We start from the raw sequence: 19,003 nt of genomic DNA, 5'->3' as shown, positions 1-19,003 counted from the left end.
TGGCTTATATATATAGAAGAGGGAATATAGAAACAAAAGAGATTTATTATAAGGAGTTGGCTCACACAATTATGGAGGCTAGCAGACAGGCTGGAGACCTGGAGAGAGCCAATATTTCGATTCAAAGGCCATCAGGCAGGGAGAGCTGATGTTGCAGGTGATGTCTGAAGGCAGACTGATGGAGAATTCTGTCTTACTCTGCAGAGGGTTGGTCTTCTGTTCTATTCAGGCCTTCAACTGCTTGAGTGATGCCCACCCACATATGGAGGGCAATCTGCTTTATTGGTTAAAATGTTAATTTGGTCTAATGTTGAAGTCTACTGATTTACATGTTAATTTCATGCAAAAACATCCTCACAGAAACAGAATAATATCTGGTCACCCCATGGCCCAAAGGTTGATGTAAAATTAACCATCACAGGAGGCCCACAAGATCAAAGGAGCTGCTGAGGTCAGAACCCTTTATGGGGCCAGGAGTGCTCACATTTGTTTGATCAACAGTTACTGAGCACAGAAACAGTAAGACACTCACACACACACACCCGGGTGAGTATATCAGAGGAGCGGGGCTGGGTGTCTGTAGGGTGTTGGCAGGGGGCACCCAGGTGAAGCAATGGGTCCCAGGAGGGGCAGGGGAGGGGACCAGGAGAGCCCCTGGGCAGAGGTTTTCCAGGAACTACATTGCAAGGTCTCAACTCCAGTTCGTTTCCTTCCCCTGGGCCTACTTAGAACCAAGGCCTGATGCAAGTGGGGTAGGAGAGGGAGCACTCTGAGGACAAGGACCCAGCCTTCCAAATCTACAGGAGACAGGAAAAACAGAGCAAGTGAGGGGCAAGACCATATACCCTTGACCCTGCCAGGGTGGCCTCCAGAGTCTAGGTCACACCCCATGTACTGACTGCCCAAGGCTCTCACGGGGCCTAGAGTCCCTACAGGGCCCTCCTAAGGCATAAACCCCTGGCACAGGCCACCATGCTGGTGGATAGAAGCTGGCATGAGGTGGGCTGTGGGCCTCCCCTGGCAAAGTACTTGGCAGTGCAGGGAAACCCTGGCACCCTCCCTCTGGGGAAAAGATGTCCCAGAAGAGATTGTCCCAAAGGCCACACATCTGCCCAGGACCAAAGCTTCCCCCTGACTGTTCCTTAAGTCAAGGCCAGTCTCACTGTTTGAGTGCCTGCTGTGTGTGTCAGGTGCTGACCAATAAGACAAGGGGGGCCTGCTGCTCCCACATGTGCCCTGGGTCTGGGGTCTGGAGGAAGCCAGCAGGTGGCTCTAAAGTGAAGAATCACACGTCACAGCCTGGGAGGAGGCACAGGAGTCCAGACGAGCTTTGCAGTGGGCTTTGCGCCACCCCGTGAAAAACACACTGGGTTTCAGCAGGCAGGAATGTGAGCCTTGGTCCCAACCACCAAAAGCCAGATGTGGGGAAGTGGGGCAGAGCCACACGGGCCTGAGAAGGGGTGTGATGCGGGAAGAAAGCTATGAGGTCTCTGGTGTTCTGCAGGGACTGACACCTGGGGAACCCCCTGCAAGTGTGAGCACAGACCTGAGCAGAGCAGGCCAGAAGGAGCCGGCAGCTGGTGGTGAGGATGCTAGAGGTCCAAAAGGACCTCTTTCTTGGCCTCAGAGGCAAGTCTTTGTGATTTAGTACAATAAAAGTTGAGGGCTTGGGCTTCTCTGGTGGCGCAGTGGTTGAGAGTCCGCCTGCCGATGCAGGGGACACGGGTTCATGCCCCTGTCTGGGAAAATCCCAGATGCCGCGGAGCAGCTAGGCCCGTGAGCCATGGCCGCTGAGCCTGCGCATCCGGAGCCTGTGCTCCGCAATGGGAGAGGCAACAACAACAAAAAGTTGAGGGCTTTAGAAGTCTTGCCCTGGGCATATTAAGGCCCTGTAGGTTCAGAGGGAAGCTACTGGAGTCTGGCAGGGAGAGCTGCTGACACCTTGATGTCCCCTGGCTCCGGGGGCCTCCTGGGTTGGCCTTCATCATTCATTCAGTGGCACTGAATCCCCTTGAGGACCCAGCAGCCCTCACTCATCCCTCTTTCAGCTCACCTGATTTCTACTGACCTGCCTGGCAGGGTAGGTCACCCTTCCTGGCTTTACACTTGAGAAGGTAAATCAACGTAGAAATTGGATCCCTTCAATTTCTCTTCTTCCTTTCGTCACCTCTTTCTCTGGGAATTTTGAACAGCAGTGAGAACTCCTTACAGAAAGTGCAGGAGCAGACATGGACCAGTGACCTGAGTTCCAGGCAGATGTTGATGAAACAGGAAAGGAAACGTGCAATTCCTACATCAACTATTAATTCAACAGATGTTTACCCCACACTCACCCTGAGCCGGACTCGTTCCAGGAACCGCCTGAGTCCTTGTCACTCATGTGAGCTCTCGGGATGTTGCGTGAAGACAGACCACTACACAGAGGATCTTGGAGGCGGCCTTGAGAAGACCTAAGTTTTGAATCCTGGACAAGCCCTTCACCTACAGGAGCGTATGGGTCTCCTGTGTGCCAGGCCACTGTTCCTGGCAGGGATGAGACCCGCTCCAGTTACGGAGGCAGTGCATGCAGTCTGACAGACGGCATCAGAAACACCATGAGAATCTTCTCCATAATGCGTGGGGACCTCCGCACCTGCACCCTGGACACGTGGCCTTTGAAACGTCTACACAGAAGGCTCAGGAGAGCATTTGGGCAGGATCACCAGGCCCCGCCTCGAAGGGGGCGTGGCCGGTCGGGAGCGCACTCCCGGGCCAGTCCCGCGAGACCTCACCCACCAGGCGCGGCTTGCGTTGCCCGGGCGACGGCGCCCGGGCGCGCAGGCGCAGTGCAGGCGTGCCCCGCCTCCCGCCGCCGCCGCCACCGCCGCGCCTTCCCCTTTAAGCCCCAGCCGGTCGCGTCGCCGCTTCATGAATGGAGCCCACGTGACCAAACATCATGTGACGTCTGTGGAGCTGCGGCGGCGGCGGCGGCGGCGGCGGCGGCGGAGGATCCGGAGCCCCAAGCCTGGTGCGGCCCGGCCTTCCTAGTGCGCTCGGCCCGGCCCGCGCAGGCGGCGAGCTCCCACTCTGGGCCCGGAGCCCCCGCGCGGCCAGCCCCGCGCGGCCTCGGAGCGCCCGCCCCGCCCCGCCCCGGCCTCGGCCCGCCGGGCCCGCAGTGTGGTGGGTGAGTGCGGCGGCGGCCGGGCCGGGGCCGGGGCCGGGGGCCAGGGCCGAGCGGGGGGCGTGCGGGTGCTCCGATCCGGGGGCGGGTGCTCGCGGGGCCGCTGCTCCTTCCGGCGGCCTGTGGCGGCGTGGTCCGAGTGCTCCGGGCTTTGGGTCTGCCCTGTGCCCTGCTGGCGGCCCATGCCTCGATTTCCCCACCGGTCCGGAGCGGCTCCTGGTCCCTTCGCCGGGGGTACTGGGGTGGGCGCGCGGTCCCGCAGGGGCGGGTGGGGCGTGCGCTGGTCTTGCTCGGTGAAGCCGGGGAGTCCTGGAGGGAGGGACGGCCGGGGTGGCGGGAGGAAAGGGTGGGGTCGAGCGGGGCGCCCAGGGCTCCGTGGAAGAGCTCGGCGGCCCCAGCCTGAGCTGCTGATTCATCAGGTGTCTGTGTCAACGCCTCCCAGGCGCGGGGTCCTCGGCTGGCTAGGGGGAGGAAGCGGCACGTGGAGGGGGGGCTGGGAAGACCCTGCCCGCTCCGGCTTCGCTCCGTCACACGCTTGCCAGAGCCCAGAAGGAGACTTGCTGAGTCATCAGCATGAGGTCACTCGATGCTCGTCCTGATGCCTGGGGGGATTAGAGCTAGGGGCCTGAGAGGCCGGGAAACAGGGGTAAGAGGGAAACCGTGGGGAGTAAGAAGGGGCCAGGCCCTGGGCTGGGGCGCCTGCTTAAGTTTGGGCTGATGTGGGAGTTTAGGGTAGGGTGGGTGAGGAGTAAATACAGAGGTCTTGGTGCAGGTTATCCCGGGGTAGAGGGTGAAGCCCCTGGCCTGTTCATCCCCTCCCAGGCAGGCTCTTCTCAGGCTGCTGGTCCCTGACCCGCCTCTGGGACAGCTCCCCAAACTGGGAAATAGTTCTGAGTGAGAAGAGGGGAGGAGCTTAGGGGGGCCGTGCTTGCGGGCTGGGAAGTAGGCTTTCCCTATGACTGGTCTGTTTGGCCAGGCTGGGAAGTCTCCCGGTGGGAAGAGGCTGAGGCAGTGGGTGAAGGAGGGGTGCCTGTACTAGAGTCCTGGGTGACAGTGGACAGGGCAGAGGGCGAGTAGGCGCAGCTCTACCAGGAAATTGCAAATGAGAGGAGGCAGCAGGACTTAGACTCTGATCAGGGGAGCGAGGTGTCTGGTGAGCAGGCTGTGGCTCTCTTCGCAGCCTGGCCTTGGGGTCCGGGTTGAGGCTGCGGGTGGTGGTAACTTTGAGGGCGCCCAGCAGGTGGACTGGTGTGGATGGCATGGGTTGAAGAATCCCAATCACCCCAAAGTTGTTCCACTTGAGGTTGGAGCGCAGTATTGTGCAGGTTAGCAAAGAACGTGGCCCTGATGGGTGTCAGGCCAGGTGGTAGGGACTCCTGGGGAGTGACAGCCTCAGGGTGGTGTGGCTTGAGCCACTTTTCCTGGGTGTATGAATGGTTCCTGGTCTTCAGGGGTGGGGGAGTGTTTTGTCTAGACCAGAGCTGACCATTCTTGCCCATGCGTTCATGGCTAGGTAAGGCTGACCTTGTAGTTTGTCCTCAGACATTCCCTGCTGCTGCCCTCTCCCCCATCCCTGAGCTTATAGATGCCAGATGTCTTAACACTTCAGCTGATCTTTTGGCTGGAATTTTATGCCCCAGGAAAATGCAGATTCCTGGAGGGATGTTTTTTCAAATCTTCTCAGCTACTTATGCTTTGGTGGAAATTAAGTTTTAGACTTTTTTCAGAGGGCTTCTGGAGGAGGTGGGTCTAAAGGGCAGAGTGGGACTGTAGCGTGCTAGGTGGGGGCTCCAGAGTGACCAAGGCCACACCTGCCTTGGCTTGGGAGGTTTGGCCACTGGGGTTTGCAGGACAGGAGAAGGAACAGGGGCGGGCTGGCCTCTTGTCTACTGTCCATGCCCTGGAGTTTGGGCCCAGGGGAAGGGGATGGAGTTCTTTCCCCTTTCCAGCTGGCTCTCACCTTGAGTGGGTGGCCCTGGGTACCTTGGTGGATCAGTGCTCTTGGGACCACCCATGCCTTCTCCACAAAATGTGCTCAGCCTCAGGGGGAGCAGAGGCGGGAGGAGGGCTGAGGGTTCTTGATCCAGTCTCTGGGATCCCCTCCCTCTGGTTTCTATAGGTGCCCTGAGCCATCAATCCCACCCAGCCCATGCCCAAAAGCTGTCTCTGTCCCATCAGTGTGTGTCCCCAGGTAGTGGAGACAAGGCCAGGAGGCTGGATGCATGGGCTTTGCTGAGACCCACCCCTCCCCCACCCGAGCACAAGCACACCTTTGATTAGGAGGCGATTGGCTTCACTTGTGCTGAGTTCAGGGCTTCTGTGGAGGGTGAAATCTGCCGAGGAGGCACTTTTCAGCTCCCAGCCGCCACGCTCGGCACTTTTCTGTGTGATCTCTTCAGGAAGTCACCGTGTGCTCAGCATTCGTGGGGTGGAGGGAGGATGGCGGGTGGGAAAAGCTGGTGCCAGGGCTTTTCCTTTGGACTGACAATGGCAGGACCAGTGCAGTGACGCTGTACCTGGACCTGAGGTTGGGGGAGCTCCTCCAGCTCTGCCTTGAGGACTTGACTCCGGGGGTAGGCGTGGGGCCCTGAGGACCTTCTGGCCTCCAGCTCCTCTGCCCCATCCTCTGCTCTGGAAGAACATTGGGGCCGGAGCCTCGGGGCATGGCTGTGGGGAGGCGTCTCTGGCCCCCTTGCCTGCAGCCTCGCATCCTGATGCAGGGCTGGGTGAGGAGGGGTCTCTACCCTGAGTGAGTGTTTGCCTCCACCTCCCCAGCCATACTTTAGTGACCTGATAGGGCTGAGAAGACCCCGCAGCCCCAAATTGCCTGAGTGCTTGTAGCTTCTCCAGGAGGGCACCACAGTGCTTGTTAGGCCTCCGTTTACCTCCCTGCATCTAACCTGGAAGGTCATGGAGGGAGTGGGGGTGGGCAGAGGGGGTCCAGCTGAGCCAGGAATCCCAGGACTAGGTGGGTAAAAATGTCCTTGGCAGGGCTGCGGAAAAGATGACCAAGTGGGTGGGAGGGGGGCCTCTGGTTTTTGTTCCTTGCCCTGTGGGTGCGGACCCTGAGCAGGGAGCCAGAGAGTAGTCAGTGGCCAGAGAGGGCTGAGCAGGCCGCTGGGGGGTCGATTGTGGGCACTCTTGTGAAATACCCTGGATGGGGTGGGGCAGAGTACAAAAGGCTGCAACCCAAAGCCACAGGATGGTTACTCCATCAGCAGCAGAGGTGGACAGAGAGGGCCAAGGGGCCTGGGGCCCGGCTTCTCCGGCTGGAGTGTCTGCCACCAGTAGGTTTGGGGAACTCCCACCAGTGTTAAAGACAGAGTCAGAGCTGGTTGGACAGCTCCGTTTGCTGCTCTTCAAAGTGAGCCGTCTGGGAGAATTGGCGCTCTCCTGCATCCTCTCCTCTGCCCGAGTCCCCAGCGGGGACGCCCAGTGAGCCTTCATGGGAGCAGGGCTTTGCCCCAGGCCAGCTTAGGGGAGGTAGAGCCCTAGAGGACACGCTCACAGGGGCGCTGGCCCTGGCCCTCACCTGCTGCTGGCCAGGCTGGCCTTCGTCGCCCCAGCAGCTTGCTGCTGCCCGTCCCCTGGAGCTGTGTTGGCTGGCGGCCTTGGGGAGTGCCAGGCTGGTGAGAGAGCGGGAGCGATGTGCTGAGTCAGCATGACTCGCCAGGAACAGCCGTGCTCTGGGGCGCACTGGGGTTATTTTTAAAGCTCCCGGCTTCCTTCTAGGCTGGCCCCTCCCTCATCCTTCTAATCTCTCCCCTGGCCCCTTTTCTTGCCTCTGCCTCCCTAATAGCCCTTCAGTTCCCCTTCCCCCATCAGACCCTCCTGGTCTCCCACCTGGTTCCCTAGGGGCAGGGGGACAGGGAGCAGCCCAGCTTGGGAGAGGCGAGGCTGAAGGGCGGTCCTTGAGGCCAGGTATCAGGGGAATGGGCGGGCAAGGGGTGAGGCTGGGGACTGGGTGCCTTCCCCTGAGTGGGCAGAGGGTGTAAGGGGGCTCAGGGCTCTGTGTGGACTGGGGAGGGGAAGGGTCTCCAGGGTCCTGACCTACGCTCCCTGTCTCACAGAGTGCCTGCTTGCTGTGCCCTCGGGTTATGACGACCCCCAATAAAGGAAACAAGGCCTTGAAGGTGAGCAGATAGGGTGGGCAGTGTCTCAGGGCTGGGGTGGCACAGGGGCAGACTGCCCCCACTTGGCCTGTGACCTCGTGCGCTATGCCCTCCCCAGGTGAAGCGGGAGCCGGGAGAGAATGGCACCAGCCTGACAGATGAGGAGCTGGTGACCATGTCAGTGCGGGAGCTGAACCAGCACCTGCGGGGCCTGTCCAAGGAGGAGATCATCCAGCTGAAGCAGCGCCGGCGCACGCTCAAGAACCGCGGCTATGCCGCCAGCTGCCGCGTGAAGCGGGTGACCCAGAAGGAGGAGCTGGAGAAGCAGAAGGCAGAGCTGCAGCAGGAGGTGGAGAAGCTGGCCTCGGAGAACGCCAGCATGAAGCTGGAGCTCGATGCCCTGCGCTCCAAGTACGAGGCCCTGCAGAACTTCGCCAGGACCGTGGCCCGAAGCCCTGTGGCGCCAGCTCGGGGTCCCCTTGCTGCTGGCTTGGGGCCCCTCGTCCCTGGCAAGGTGGCCGCCACCAGCGTCATCACGATAGTAAAGTCCAAGACGGACGCCCGGTCGTAGGGATGCGCTTGCCCAGGCGGGTCTGCAAGGGGCCAGTAGGCGCATGGCAAATTCAGCAGCCCTGTCCCCTTCTCCCTCCCTCCTCTTTCTCCTCTTCTCTTCTTTTCCTCCTCTCCTACCTCCTCCCTTCCCTGCAAAGCACAACCTGCACCCCAGGGGCGCCGGGCTGAGCCCCTTTGATCTCGTCGTTGTCATCGTGTGTTTTGTACGTTGGGATTGGTCAGTTTGGTGGTGACGTGGGGTCGCCCCCGCCCCCTTTGTCCCACGAGCAGGTGGGCTTGGAGTCCAGAGTCGGCCTGTGGGAGTGAACAGAGAGAAAGATTGACCGGGTGCTCTGGGGCACATGTGTCCCTGAGCAGGGAGGGCTGCAGGGCAGGAGAGAGGCTGTTCTCCTTGCAGAATGGCCCACAGGCTCTGACAGCCGCCAGGCTAGCGGGAGGCCGGGAGGCCGGGCAGTTCACTCTCAGCTCGGCCTGCAGGCATAGGTAGGCACTGCTCTGCAGAGTAGGCTGTCCCTGAGGGCCCTGGACAGGCGGGCCACTGGTCTGGCGCTGGGGGGGATGGGGTGTCGTGTGGCTGTGGGCCGGGGGCCTTGGCACTCACACCTGACGTGTTGCACTGAACAAGACCAAATCACTGGTTGTGAGCGTACGTGAAGGGTGTGTCCAGTGTCCTGCGATGGGTCCCGTGTCACTGTTTACATGACCTATTTGTGTGGTTACATAGCCCTTTATTTAAAAGAGAGAAGTTCCTTTTACGAAGTTATTAAATTATATGTTTAAAAGCTAAAGAAAAAAAAAGCTGCAGAGTATTTATAAAACTGTCTTTTTAAAACAAAAAAAGCGAGAACATTTGACCGTATAAACAGAAAAGGGAAGAAAGTATAATAGAAACTTTGCTACTTTAAAAAAAGAAAAAAAAATCCTTTCTTGTAAACTTACAGACAAGTCTTTGTGGCTGTTGAAGTTTAGTTTTTATATACACAGAGTTATCAGACGTTATTTATAAAACTTAGTTAAAAAAAAGACAAAAAAAAAGCCAAGCCGTGAGCGACCAGAAGGCGCGTCCTGACGTCCTCTTTGCTATCTCTTTTGCAATTGTACCGAAAGTGACTTACTCCTTTGCCCTTCCTGCTTCCGTCTCTTGCCGGTGCCGTGGTGTTGTCTGTGCCTGGTGAGGTCTTGTGCAGCGTCACGTGCTGGTGCTTCTGGTGACCTTTGACCTGTGGGTGTCACTTCTTGTGTCTGTTCTCCCGTGTTTGTTTTTTGGATTTGGTTGTGGTTTTGCTTCTGCTGGCTTGTCAGGCCTGGGCTGTAGTGCCAGGCTGCGCCTGCTCCAGTGGAGCTTGGGTGTCTGTGCCTCCAGCCCAGCCTCTTCTGCTTTGGCGCCCACCCCGAGCCCCTGGGGGGTCAGATGCAGGGCTCTGCCACACCCCTCTGCTGACCCTTGGTTTCGCATGTGTGTCTCAGGCTTGGGCTGATCCAGTGGCAGGGTAGGTGAAACTGGGGGTCATCCTGGGCCCCCCTCCCGCCCCCTCACTACTTCCTTGCCCACCATCTCTGGCCCTGGGTGGGGGCTTGCAGGGACCACAAGGAGTCACTGTGGGTGCCCGCCAGGCCAGGGCCAAGCTGCCCCCGACTGTCTTCCTTCTGGCCTCCAGTCAATGTGTTTGGGCTCCAGCCACCAATCTGGGGTTTGTTCCGGTGGGTTTTGTGTGGGCCTCAGCAGGGGAACCCCAGGGGCCCGCGGCCCACTCATCCCAGAACTATTTCCATGCTGCGGGACGGTGCTTCCCAGGCAGAACCAGGTGGTTTCGGGGCCCACCTGGGGCAGCCCCTTCTCCTTGCCTGAGGGCCTGGGGGTCTCCACCAGTGCCAGACAAGGGCTACGGTCTCCAGGGCCAGGTCCTGTCCCCCCTCTCCCCCTGAACATGCTGGCAGCTCTTGGCTATGGGCCTTCTTTCAACTCCCTTTGGGGTCTGTGTCTTCCAGGGATCCACTGCTTGGCTTGTGGAGGTGCTTCCCCGGGGCTGAGCCCACCTCCCCGTCCTGGCCACTCGGTGAGGCAGCCAAGTCTCCCAGACTTGGCTCAGGCAGCTGCTCGTAGGCATGTGATGGGGCTGCCTGTGGTGCCTGCTCCCCAAGAGGCTACTGCCCTGGCTCTGGCCGTGTGGGGCTTGGCTACTCCTTGGAGTTGCTGGTTGGCTTCTCTGGGGGTCCTGAACCCCTGAAAAGGCACAGACAAGTGAGCTAATGAAAAGAAAAACAATGCGGCCAGGCAGGGTTTAACCTTGTGGACAGCAGAATCTTCATCCCAGAGTTTACAGTGTGCCTGTGGGATAGGAGGGGGGATGTGCTGTCAACTTCTGTTGTCTTGATGGGCTGATCTTGGCCCTAGATATTCAGAGACATTCCTGGCTGTACCCAGGTTGGCCTGCAATGGAGATTTTGACCATTGACTCTGAATCACTTAGTGGCTTCCTTTGCCTCCCTGCAGTCTGGCTTTGTCCACCTAAGGTCCAGATGAGAGTAGTTGATGTTTCTTGTAGCAGCAAGTTGGAATCACATCATAAGAATCCCTAAAGAGAGATCATGCCCTGTCCTGGACAGGGGGAGGGACAGGCTCCCCATGTCCAAGTACGGTTCCCACTTTTATCCTGGCTGGGAGGTGGTCCTCCATCTCTGTGCACCCCTGCCATGCTGTAGACCTAGAGAGAGGAGGGTTTGAGGGTGAGCATGTGCTGAACAGAAATTGCAGGTCCTTGGTTTGGTTTACAGACGCTTCTGGAGTTAGTGAAGCTATACTTCCTTTCGAGGTTTTTGGATTTGGAGCAACTGTTCCTTGGGTCTGGGGGAGCATCCTGCTCCCATCAAGCCAGTCTCTCTGGGGCTGCTGTGCCCCTTCTCCCCTTCACTTTGGTTATTGACAGTAGATCCTGTGTCCACATGTGACTGTTTGGCGTCTTTCTGATTCTCGTTAATTCGTTTTTCCTACTGTGAGTGTGTTGTGTTCTCTCTCCTCAACTTTTTGACACAGCGAATTGAGGGCTTTGGCCGAGGCCAAGTCTCCCAAACTTGTCCGCTAAGTAAACCATAATGTGCACCTTCCTTCACACCTTGCCCACATCCTCCCTATCCCAACATGGACACTCAGATTTCAGAGGAGAACCCTTTGAGAACAGGTCAGCTCCTGCCCAGAGTATGGCCCCAGGGAGCCCTCCCCATGGCTCTTGGCTGCTGCTCCAGGTGGCACTGCGTTTGTGCAGGTGAGAAGTTGTGGCTGCTTTGTGGTGTGCTGGTTTCTGTCGGGTGCCAGGCCTCCCTGGAGGCTTTTCTACTCTTGGTCCAGGCTTCAGGTCTGGGCATAACCCTGATCAGCAGCAGCAGCCTTGATGGTCGGTGGCTGGGCCCACGGCTCTGATCAGCTGCAGCCTGCTTTGGGATGGGTGGTCGAGCCCATCTTGTCCCTGCGACTTCCCTCTCTGGGGTGGCCGGTTGGCCAAAGCTTCCGTCCACAGCTGGGAAGCCACAGCCTGCAACACTGTTTCCGCTCTAGGATCTTTTAAGTTACTTTTTTAGGCTGTGGTTGGGTGAAAGGAACCAACACATTAACGATTTTTTTCCCCAGAAGCCACTGAATAATTCTTGCTGGCCGGTTTTCGCCTTCCTTTTGGCTGTCTGGTTTTGAAGCAGATGGGAAGAGGCAGGGGTGTGCCCTCGAGACTGATGGCTTGTCCTGCTCTGGCCTTTGTGTCCTGAGCATGTGCTGTACCTGTTGGACCAGTCGCACACATTTCCACCCCACTCTGCAGCAGCAGCCTTGGTACGTGGGTGTCCCTTCAGTCTGAGCTAGAGTGTAGGAGAGCTTGTCCCCGATGACCTGTGAAGGGGGACCCCTCTAACAGCCTCATGTCCCAGCCCCACCCTTCCCCACATCCCCTCAATCTGAAGCCTTTAACCAAACGGGAGTGGGTACAGAAAGCCTTCTCCTGGCATCTTAGGGCAGCAGGACAAGGGCTGTCCAGTGTGTCCAGCTCTGCTGCTCTCCTGGCGCTGAGAAGTGGGCGGAGCAGAGTTGATCAGACCCTGCCTGCCCTGCCTAGGGCTGAAGACAGGAGGTGGGGTGGGTACGCTGGGATCTGCCGGGGTGGGCGGGGGTTGTTGAAGATCCAGGTGGGGAGGGGCCCCACTGGAGCACTCTGGCTGACCTGGGTGGCGTCGGCCTCGCGCCCTCCCTACCCTGTGCAGTATTTATTGCTAAATTATTGTCCAGGAGGGGCGGCACTGGGCCGGGCCCCGGGTATTTATTGCTGTACATAGTGTATGTTTGTGATATATAAGGTTTTCTTTATTTTGTATATGATCAATAAACACCTTTTAAAGAGACTGGCAGGTGCTTCCTTGGGGCGACGCAAGGGCGGGGCGGAAGGGCGGGGCGGGCCTCGCGCGCATGTGTCGGCGCGCGGCCTGCCGGGAGGCGGAAGCGGAAGCGCGAGTCTCCCCGGGAGAGATGGCCGCCGGGGGTCTGAGCCGGTTGGAGCGCAAGGCGGCGGAGCGGGTCCGGAGGCTGCGGGAGGAGCAGCAGAGGGAGCGCCTCCGCCAGGTACGGCGTTGCCCGCCCCGCGCCGCGCCCCCAGTCCGCGCCGCCCTCACCGCCTGCCCCGCGCCCGCAGGTGTCGCGCATCCTGAGGAAGGCGGTGGCCGAGCGCAGCGCGGAGGAGGGCCGGCTCCTGGCCGAGAGCGAAGACCTGGTGACCGAGCTGCAGGGCCGGAGCAGGCGGCGCGAGGGCCTGAAGCGGCGGCAGGAGGAGGCGAGTCCGGGGTGCGGGCGGGCCGGGCGGGGGCGCGGGCGAGCCGGGGCCGGCTCACGACCGGCTTCGGCGTCTCGGCAGGTGTGCGACGACCCGGAGGAGCTGCGGAGGAAAGTCCGGGAGCTGGCTAGCGCCGTCCGAAACGCCAAGCACCTGGTCGTCTACACGGGCGCGGGGATCAGCACGGTAAGGAGACGAGGCAGGGACGGCCGCGCCCCGGGTCGGCTCCCAGGTTGTGCGAAACACGGACCGCCGGGGGCGGGCGTGGGGCGCCCCCTTCTGGGTGTCGGACCCCAGCACCGAGCACCGTCTTCTGTTAAGCAACAGTACCGATTCGAAAAAGCTCGACTTAAAAGCACTTCTTGAGGGTCTTTCTTTTCTTAGAGAAACTCAGAACGACTCTATTTGGAACTTCGCAAAATAGAAAAACATTCTTAAATGCTTGAATTTTGTATTGTACCTAGTTAGAGACAGGAAAGGAAGAGGAATAAAAACGGGATGTAATAGTTTGGTGCTTGTCCTAAGATTATATATTGGCAGAGCTAAACCCCAAACTGTCTTCTGATTCCCCACTCGTTGTGTCCCCTGAATGTTGAAGTAAGGTAAGTGGAATGCAAGGCAGTATGCATTAGAGTGCACCAGGTAAGGAAGAGAAATGTTTTGGCTTTTGATAAGTTTTATCAGGAAGCTACCTGGGTGGTAGAATGTGACTAGCTTTGACAGTGTGGATAGCACGTTGTTAAATTGCTGGGTGCAAGTTGAGTGTGACTTACATGTAGGTCCAGCAGAGGTGAATAGCAAGGATTTCTGTGGAGAGGTCCGTAGGTGACGATAATAAACCATATAAACGAATGACTGTAACGTGAAGCTGGCTGTGCTAGGCTGCTAGAGTAGAAATCCAGATACGCCTTCTGTGGTCTCTGAGAGCTGGGAAACCCATCTGGTTGTTTTTTTATGAGAGGTGGCATTGAGTCTGGGCCTTGAAGGGTGGGTAGGATTTTATAGATACTTATGAAGTAAGACACTCCATACAGGGATGACTGAAGAAGCCCAGTAGCGAGAATGCGTGAGGTATGTTAACTGCTTTAACTTATCAACACCTGGAGCCCTGGCACATGTGACCTCTTGTCATTATGTAAAAGCAGTAATGCCATCTTTTATAGAACTGTAAGCAGCTACTAAAGCCACTTGCTGTTCATTAATTTGCTCTGTTACTGTTTGAGGTTCCCTTTTTCCATGTGGGTCAGACCCACTGGTCAGGTGGGCATTTTTCTGAGCTTTAGCAACAGGGAAGAGACAGGGCTGCCTACAAGGGAGGTCACTCACACCTCAGGAAGCACAGGGCACCTTGATCCTGGCACACTATCTGTTTTCTTCTCTCGGGGTGGCTCTGTTTCACTGGATTGGGAACTTGGGAAACGCAGTAATGTTTATCTCATTGAAGAGGTTGGTCTGTGTGGAGGTAGGCCAGGAAACACTTACAGCATCAGGATGTGAGAACGTGGAGGGAGGCGTGCAGTGAGCCTAACCAGTCCTCCCTCTCAGTATGAGGACAGACATGGCCACAGAGCCCAGGCTGTACTACATGCTAGAGAGTCTCCCAGGGCGGGCAGGGCTCCTTGGAGCCTAGAAGGATGAGCTGCACCAGGTTTGGGTGCAGGGGTCCTGGCAGAGGGAAGGAGCCACAGCGGGTGCACTCCATCTGGGAGGACAGGTTAGACTAGGAAATGCTCAGCCTGAGGAACGAATTGAGGCCAGTCTGTGGGCCAGCACTTCTCAAAGTGCTGGGAGAAATTATTGGGAATTCTGCCAGTGCCTACAGTGATGTCTTTTCACTGGGCTTATCTCCTTTCTGAACCTGCAGGCAGCTTCTATCCCAGATTACCGGGGTCCTAATGGAGTGTGGACGCTGCTTCAGAAAGGAAGAAGCATTAGGTAAGCAGCCTAGCACAGCCTTCCCACCTAGTTAAGCAGAGACCTGACCTTGAAGCTCTCCTCACCTTCATTTCCCTTCTACCTGGCAGTGCTGCTGACCTGAGTGAGGCCGAGCCAACCCTCACCCACATGAGCATCACCTGCTTACACGAGCAGAAGCTGGTAAGAGCCCAGGGTGGCTGGTGTACGGCCATCCTTCGGTATCCCCCTTGGATACCAAAAGCTGAGGGTGCTCAAGTCCCTTGTATAAAATGGCGTAGTGTTTGTATATAACCTGCACACCTCCCCCCATACTTTATTATTTACTTACTTATTTATTTTTAAAATAAATTTATTTTATTTTTGGCTGCGTTGGGTCTTCGTTGCTGCGAGCGGGCTTTTCTCTAGTTGCGACAACCAGGGGCTACTCTTCATCGCGGTGCGCGGGCTTCTCACTGCGGTGGCTTCTCTTGTTGCGGAGTTCAGGCTCAGAAGTTGTGGCGCACAGGCTTAGTGGCTCCACGGCATGTGGGATCTTCCCGGACCAGGGCTCGAACCCACGTCCCCTGCATTGGCAGGTGGATTCTTAACCACTCGCCACCAGGGAAGTCCTCCCCACCCCCATACTTTAAATCATCTCTGAATTACTTGTAATACCTAATAAAATGTCAGTACCACTTAAAAAGATATAAATACAATGTAAATGCTACACAGGTACTTGCCAGCGTGTGGCAAATTCAAGTTTTGCCTTTTGGAACTTTCTGGATTTTTTTTTTTCCCGGAATATTTTTGATATTTGGTTGGTTGAATCTGCAGATGTAGAACCGTCAGATACGGAGGGCTGATTGTACTCACTGGGTCCACGGCGAGGACCGGGAGGGCCACTTTGGTGCCCAGGTGACAACTGCATCCTACTTCCATCAGCCAGTGGACCCTGTGATGAGTGCCCACCAAGCAGTTTAGATTCCTGGTTTGAGCCTACCTCTACTCCTCCTGTGTTTCCTCTCCAAGAGTAGAGAGCAGCCTCTCTGCTGAATCATCACATAGAGGGTCCACACAGGCCCAGAGCTCGTGAGGGTAGCCCCTTCCCCTTGTGTTTCTCTTGCATTTTTCCCACAGACCTCAGGAGCCACCTAGATACAGGGGAGGCTAGTAGGAAACCTCTGGAGATCCTCTGCTAAGCACCTGCAACCGAGTGGGGAAGGGGTCGAGCCTCCTGGGCCTTCAAGGACCTGAAGCATGATGACCCAAGAGAGCATCAGTTTGGGCCCCAAGCTCCTTTCCAGCCAAGAGGGGGCGGTGCAAACATTTGCCCTCCTGGGGGCTCCTAGGGCTTCTGAGTCTTTGGGGGTGGGCCCAGGGCCCTCCCCACCGGAGCTTCCTGAGTCCTACTGGGACCAGCCTGCTGCCCTGGGTTTGCCTTCGATGCTTTGTGCAGGGTCGGAGTTGCCGCTGGCTTGGGGGCTCTGGGGCGGGCAGGGCTCGGTATGGTTTCAATCCTGAGTGCTGCTTCCCCCCTTCCTCCTGCTGACTGCCACTGTCGCCCTTCCAGGTGCAGCACGTGGTGTCTCAGAACTGTGACGGGCTCCACCTGCGGAGCGGGCTGCCTCGCACAGCCATGTCGGAGCTCCACGGGAACATGTATATCGAAGTGAGCGGTCCCTCTGGGACTCGGGGGACTGGGCAGGCCAGTGGCTCCTGCTCACAGGGCCCTACTCTCCTCAGGTCTGCACAGCCTGCACTCCCAACAGGGAGTATGTGCGGGTGTTTGATGTGACGGAGCGCACCGCCCTGCACCGACACCAGACCGGCCGCACCTGCCACAAGTGCGGGGCCCAGCTCCGGGACACCATCGTGCACTTTGGGGAGAGGGGGACATTGGGACAGCCTCTGAACTGGGAGGCGGCCACCCAGGCTGCCAGCAGAGCAGACACAATCCTGTGCTTAGGCTCCAGCTTAAAGGTATGCGAATGGCACTGTGGATGGGAACGGGTGAGCCTTCCCACAGCTGGCCAGCTCAGCCTTAGACCCCAGCTTCCTGTAGCCTCCTTCCCTGGTGTGTGTGTGTGTGTGTGTGTGGTCTGTCTGTCCATCCGTCCATTCCCGCAGGTTCTAAAGAAGTATCCACACCTCTGGTGCATGACCAAGCCCCCCAGCCGGCGGCCCAAGCTCTACATTGTGAACTTGCAGGTAACTCAGGTGCTCAGAGGTGCCTCCCTACACCTGGGCCTTAGGAGAGCCAGCAGTCCCTGGGACATTTATGTCCCACACTAATGCACCACGAGGTCTGGCTGAGTAGGGGCCAAGGCCAGCAGGCCATTGGGAAGGAGTGAGGTGCTGTCCTCACTTACCTTTTCCTGTCCCCAGTGGACCCCGAAGGATGACTGGGCTGCCCTGAAGCTGCACGGAAAGTGTGATGACGTCATGCGGCTCCTCATGGATGAGCTGGGCCTGGAGATCCCCCGCTACAGCAGGTGAGGGGGCACAGACACATCCCCCACTTCCCTGCCCCTGTGTGGATGGGTTGTATCTGTTGTCTTTTGTGAGCTGAGTGTAGAGAAAGCTCTGAGCTGCGGCAGATGGCATCTGAGGCGTGACTGCAGTGTGGTGGCCTCTGCAGGGACCAGCCCCAGCATTGGCTGAGGTGTCCTGGCTGGCGTGATTCCTGCGGGGAGAGGGAATCTGCCAGGGCACACCTGGATGTCCCCCTTCACCTCAGGCAGCCTGGACGGGAAGGTGCCTTGAAGGGATGTGCTCTCAGCAACTCTGCTCGTCAGGATCTGGGTGCACTGGCTTGGGGAGCTGGAATACTTTGGGGAAGCTTAAACAGATTGTGCCTGAATACAGAATTTGTGATAATTGAGATGTGGTGTGTGTATTGAGTGAAAAGTTTACACTTTCTTTCTCTGTGAATTTTCAGGGTCTTATAGGGGAAATCAATAACTTCTTTTAATCAAAGGGTTGGAGAATTAAGGATCCCTTCACCTTCTGGGCCTGGCAATTCTTGTATGTTATGTTTGTGGTGTTCTGTAATGTGGGCCTGTTGTGTACTGTACTTTTTTTTTTTTTTCCACATTAACTTAGCTCATTTTCTTTATCAGTGCTTATCTGTATATTAAGTTTATGATATGTGGTTCTACATCTCAGTCAGACACATGATCTCTTCACGGTGTAGTGTTTAGGCCGCGCCTCCCTAGTCAGCTTCCCTCCCATCAAGTCCTGCAGTCTGGGAAGGGGAAGAGGGTCTGGTCTACCTGTCCCTGGCCGTACAAGTGAAAGGTGGGGCCCAGAGTTGGCTAGTGACTCACCCCTCCTGGGGCTACTGCCGCCCTACCCCATGTGTGCACAGCCCCCTCAATCACCGACGAGGACTGAGTTCTGCAGAGGCTGGGCTAGTCTGGGTGCTAGCCTTTGAGTTACTTGCGGAGCTTACCCCTCTCGCAGATGTTGTGGAGCTACCACTGAGCAAAGCCCAGCCATGGTTAAGACGTGGGAGGGACGCAGGGTGACCTCAGTCAGCTTTCCCGTCCTGGGGCGGGTTGTGATTGTGAGGGGCTCCCAGGCACGCCTGACCCAGCTTTCCCTTTGCGTAGGTGGCAGGACCCCATCTTCTCGCTGGCCACTCCCCTGCGTGCGGGTGAAGAAGGCAGCCACAGTCGCAAGTCGCTGTGCAGAAGTCGAGAAGAACCTGGGCCTGGGGACCGGGGTGCACCACTTAGCTCAGCCCCTGTCCTGGGCGGCTGGTTTGGCAGGGGCTGCACCAAGCGCACAAAAAGGAAGAAAGTAACATAACTTGTTGCATGACCGAGAACAATGATGGCACTTTGCAAATGACCAGGACTCTTCTTCTTCAGGGGCAAGTGGCACTGTTAAGGCCAGGACTGCCCCTGGGATTCTCTGGGGGTGACATTTTCACCCTGACATGTTTAGCCATTTGTCATTGTGGAAAGCTCCCTTGCACTGCTGTGGTTGCCCCCCTGCATGGGCCTAATGATGGAAGACACCTCACCCAAGCAGCCTCTTCTAAAGAGGTGGCAGTCACACCCTCTGTGAAAACAGGACTCGTGTTATTTCACACTTGGCCACAAAGAGGAAGCACACGGCTGCCTTACCTCATTCACTAGGCTAGTCTCAGGGGCCTCAACTCTATTTCTACCACTTCTTACTAAAAATGTTAAGTTTATAGAAGCCTTTCTCTGTATTGGGTATGCTGCAAAGGAGTGGTTTTTGAGCCTTGGCTCTCAGCAGGCCTTTTTATTGTTATTAAACATCTCTGCACTGTCTTCCTCGTGTCACCGAGTGACTGCCTTTCTGAAGCGGTGGGTGGGAGCGGGCGCCTGGCGAGACTCCTGGAGGGGCGGATGCGCCCCACGTGGTCCTGCCCCAACCGCCGCTCCAGGTGGGAGCTGCGGGCTGGTGGGCGCAGGCTATTGGCC

General features: G+C 57.4%; 2 protein-coding genes across 5 annotated transcripts; both read left to right on the top strand.

The window, feature by feature from the left end:
• Positions 1 to 2,956: 2,956 nt before the first annotated feature.
• On the top strand, positions 2,957 to 12,228 carry MAFG (MAF bZIP transcription factor G). Of its 3 annotated transcripts, none has more exons than XM_027081047.1 (3): positions 2,957 to 3,163; positions 7,231 to 7,293; positions 7,391 to 12,228. In XM_027081047.1, exons 2-3 carry the CDS (start codon positions 7,258 to 7,260, stop codon positions 7,841 to 7,843), a joined length of 489 nt encoding a protein of 162 aa, XP_026936848.1. In that variant the 5' UTR covers positions 2,957 to 3,163; positions 7,231 to 7,257; the 3' UTR covers positions 7,844 to 12,228. The 3 variants fall into 3 exon arrangements, with proteins under 3 accessions (XP_026936848.1, XP_026936849.1, XP_026936850.1); XM_027081048.1 differs by having other exon boundaries at positions 3,002 to 3,159; XM_027081049.1 differs by lacking the exon at positions 2,957 to 3,163 and adding an exon at positions 6,129 to 7,081.
• An 80-nt stretch (positions 12,229 to 12,308) lies between these two features.
• On the top strand, positions 12,309 to 18,850 carry SIRT7 (sirtuin 7). 2 transcript variants are annotated; one of them, XM_027081031.1, is made up of 10 exons: positions 12,309 to 12,445; positions 12,516 to 12,653; positions 12,735 to 12,839; positions 14,518 to 14,588; positions 14,678 to 14,750; positions 16,120 to 16,218; positions 16,293 to 16,529; positions 16,677 to 16,757; positions 16,935 to 17,041; positions 18,161 to 18,850. In XM_027081031.1, the coding sequence occupies exons 1-10, from the start codon at positions 12,353 to 12,355 to the stop codon at positions 18,357 to 18,359; spliced, it is 1,203 nt and encodes a 400-aa protein (XP_026936832.1). In that variant the 5' UTR covers positions 12,309 to 12,352; the 3' UTR covers positions 18,360 to 18,850. The 2 variants fall into 2 exon arrangements, with proteins under 2 accessions (XP_026936832.1, XP_026936831.1); XM_027081030.1 differs by having other exon boundaries at positions 12,320 to 12,445; positions 16,293 to 16,757.
• Positions 18,851 to 19,003: the final 153 nt, after the last annotated feature.

This window comes from Aethalodelphis obliquidens, unplaced genomic scaffold, assembly GCF_003676395.1.
Source record: "Aethalodelphis obliquidens isolate GAN/ISIS:26980383/991018 unplaced genomic scaffold, ASM367639v1 scaffold44, whole genome shotgun sequence".
NCBI lineage: Eukaryota > Metazoa > Chordata > Mammalia > Artiodactyla > Delphinidae > Aethalodelphis > Aethalodelphis obliquidens.
Note: the sequence above shows the minus strand (reverse complement) of the source record. Positions and strands in the feature narration are given on the sequence as shown.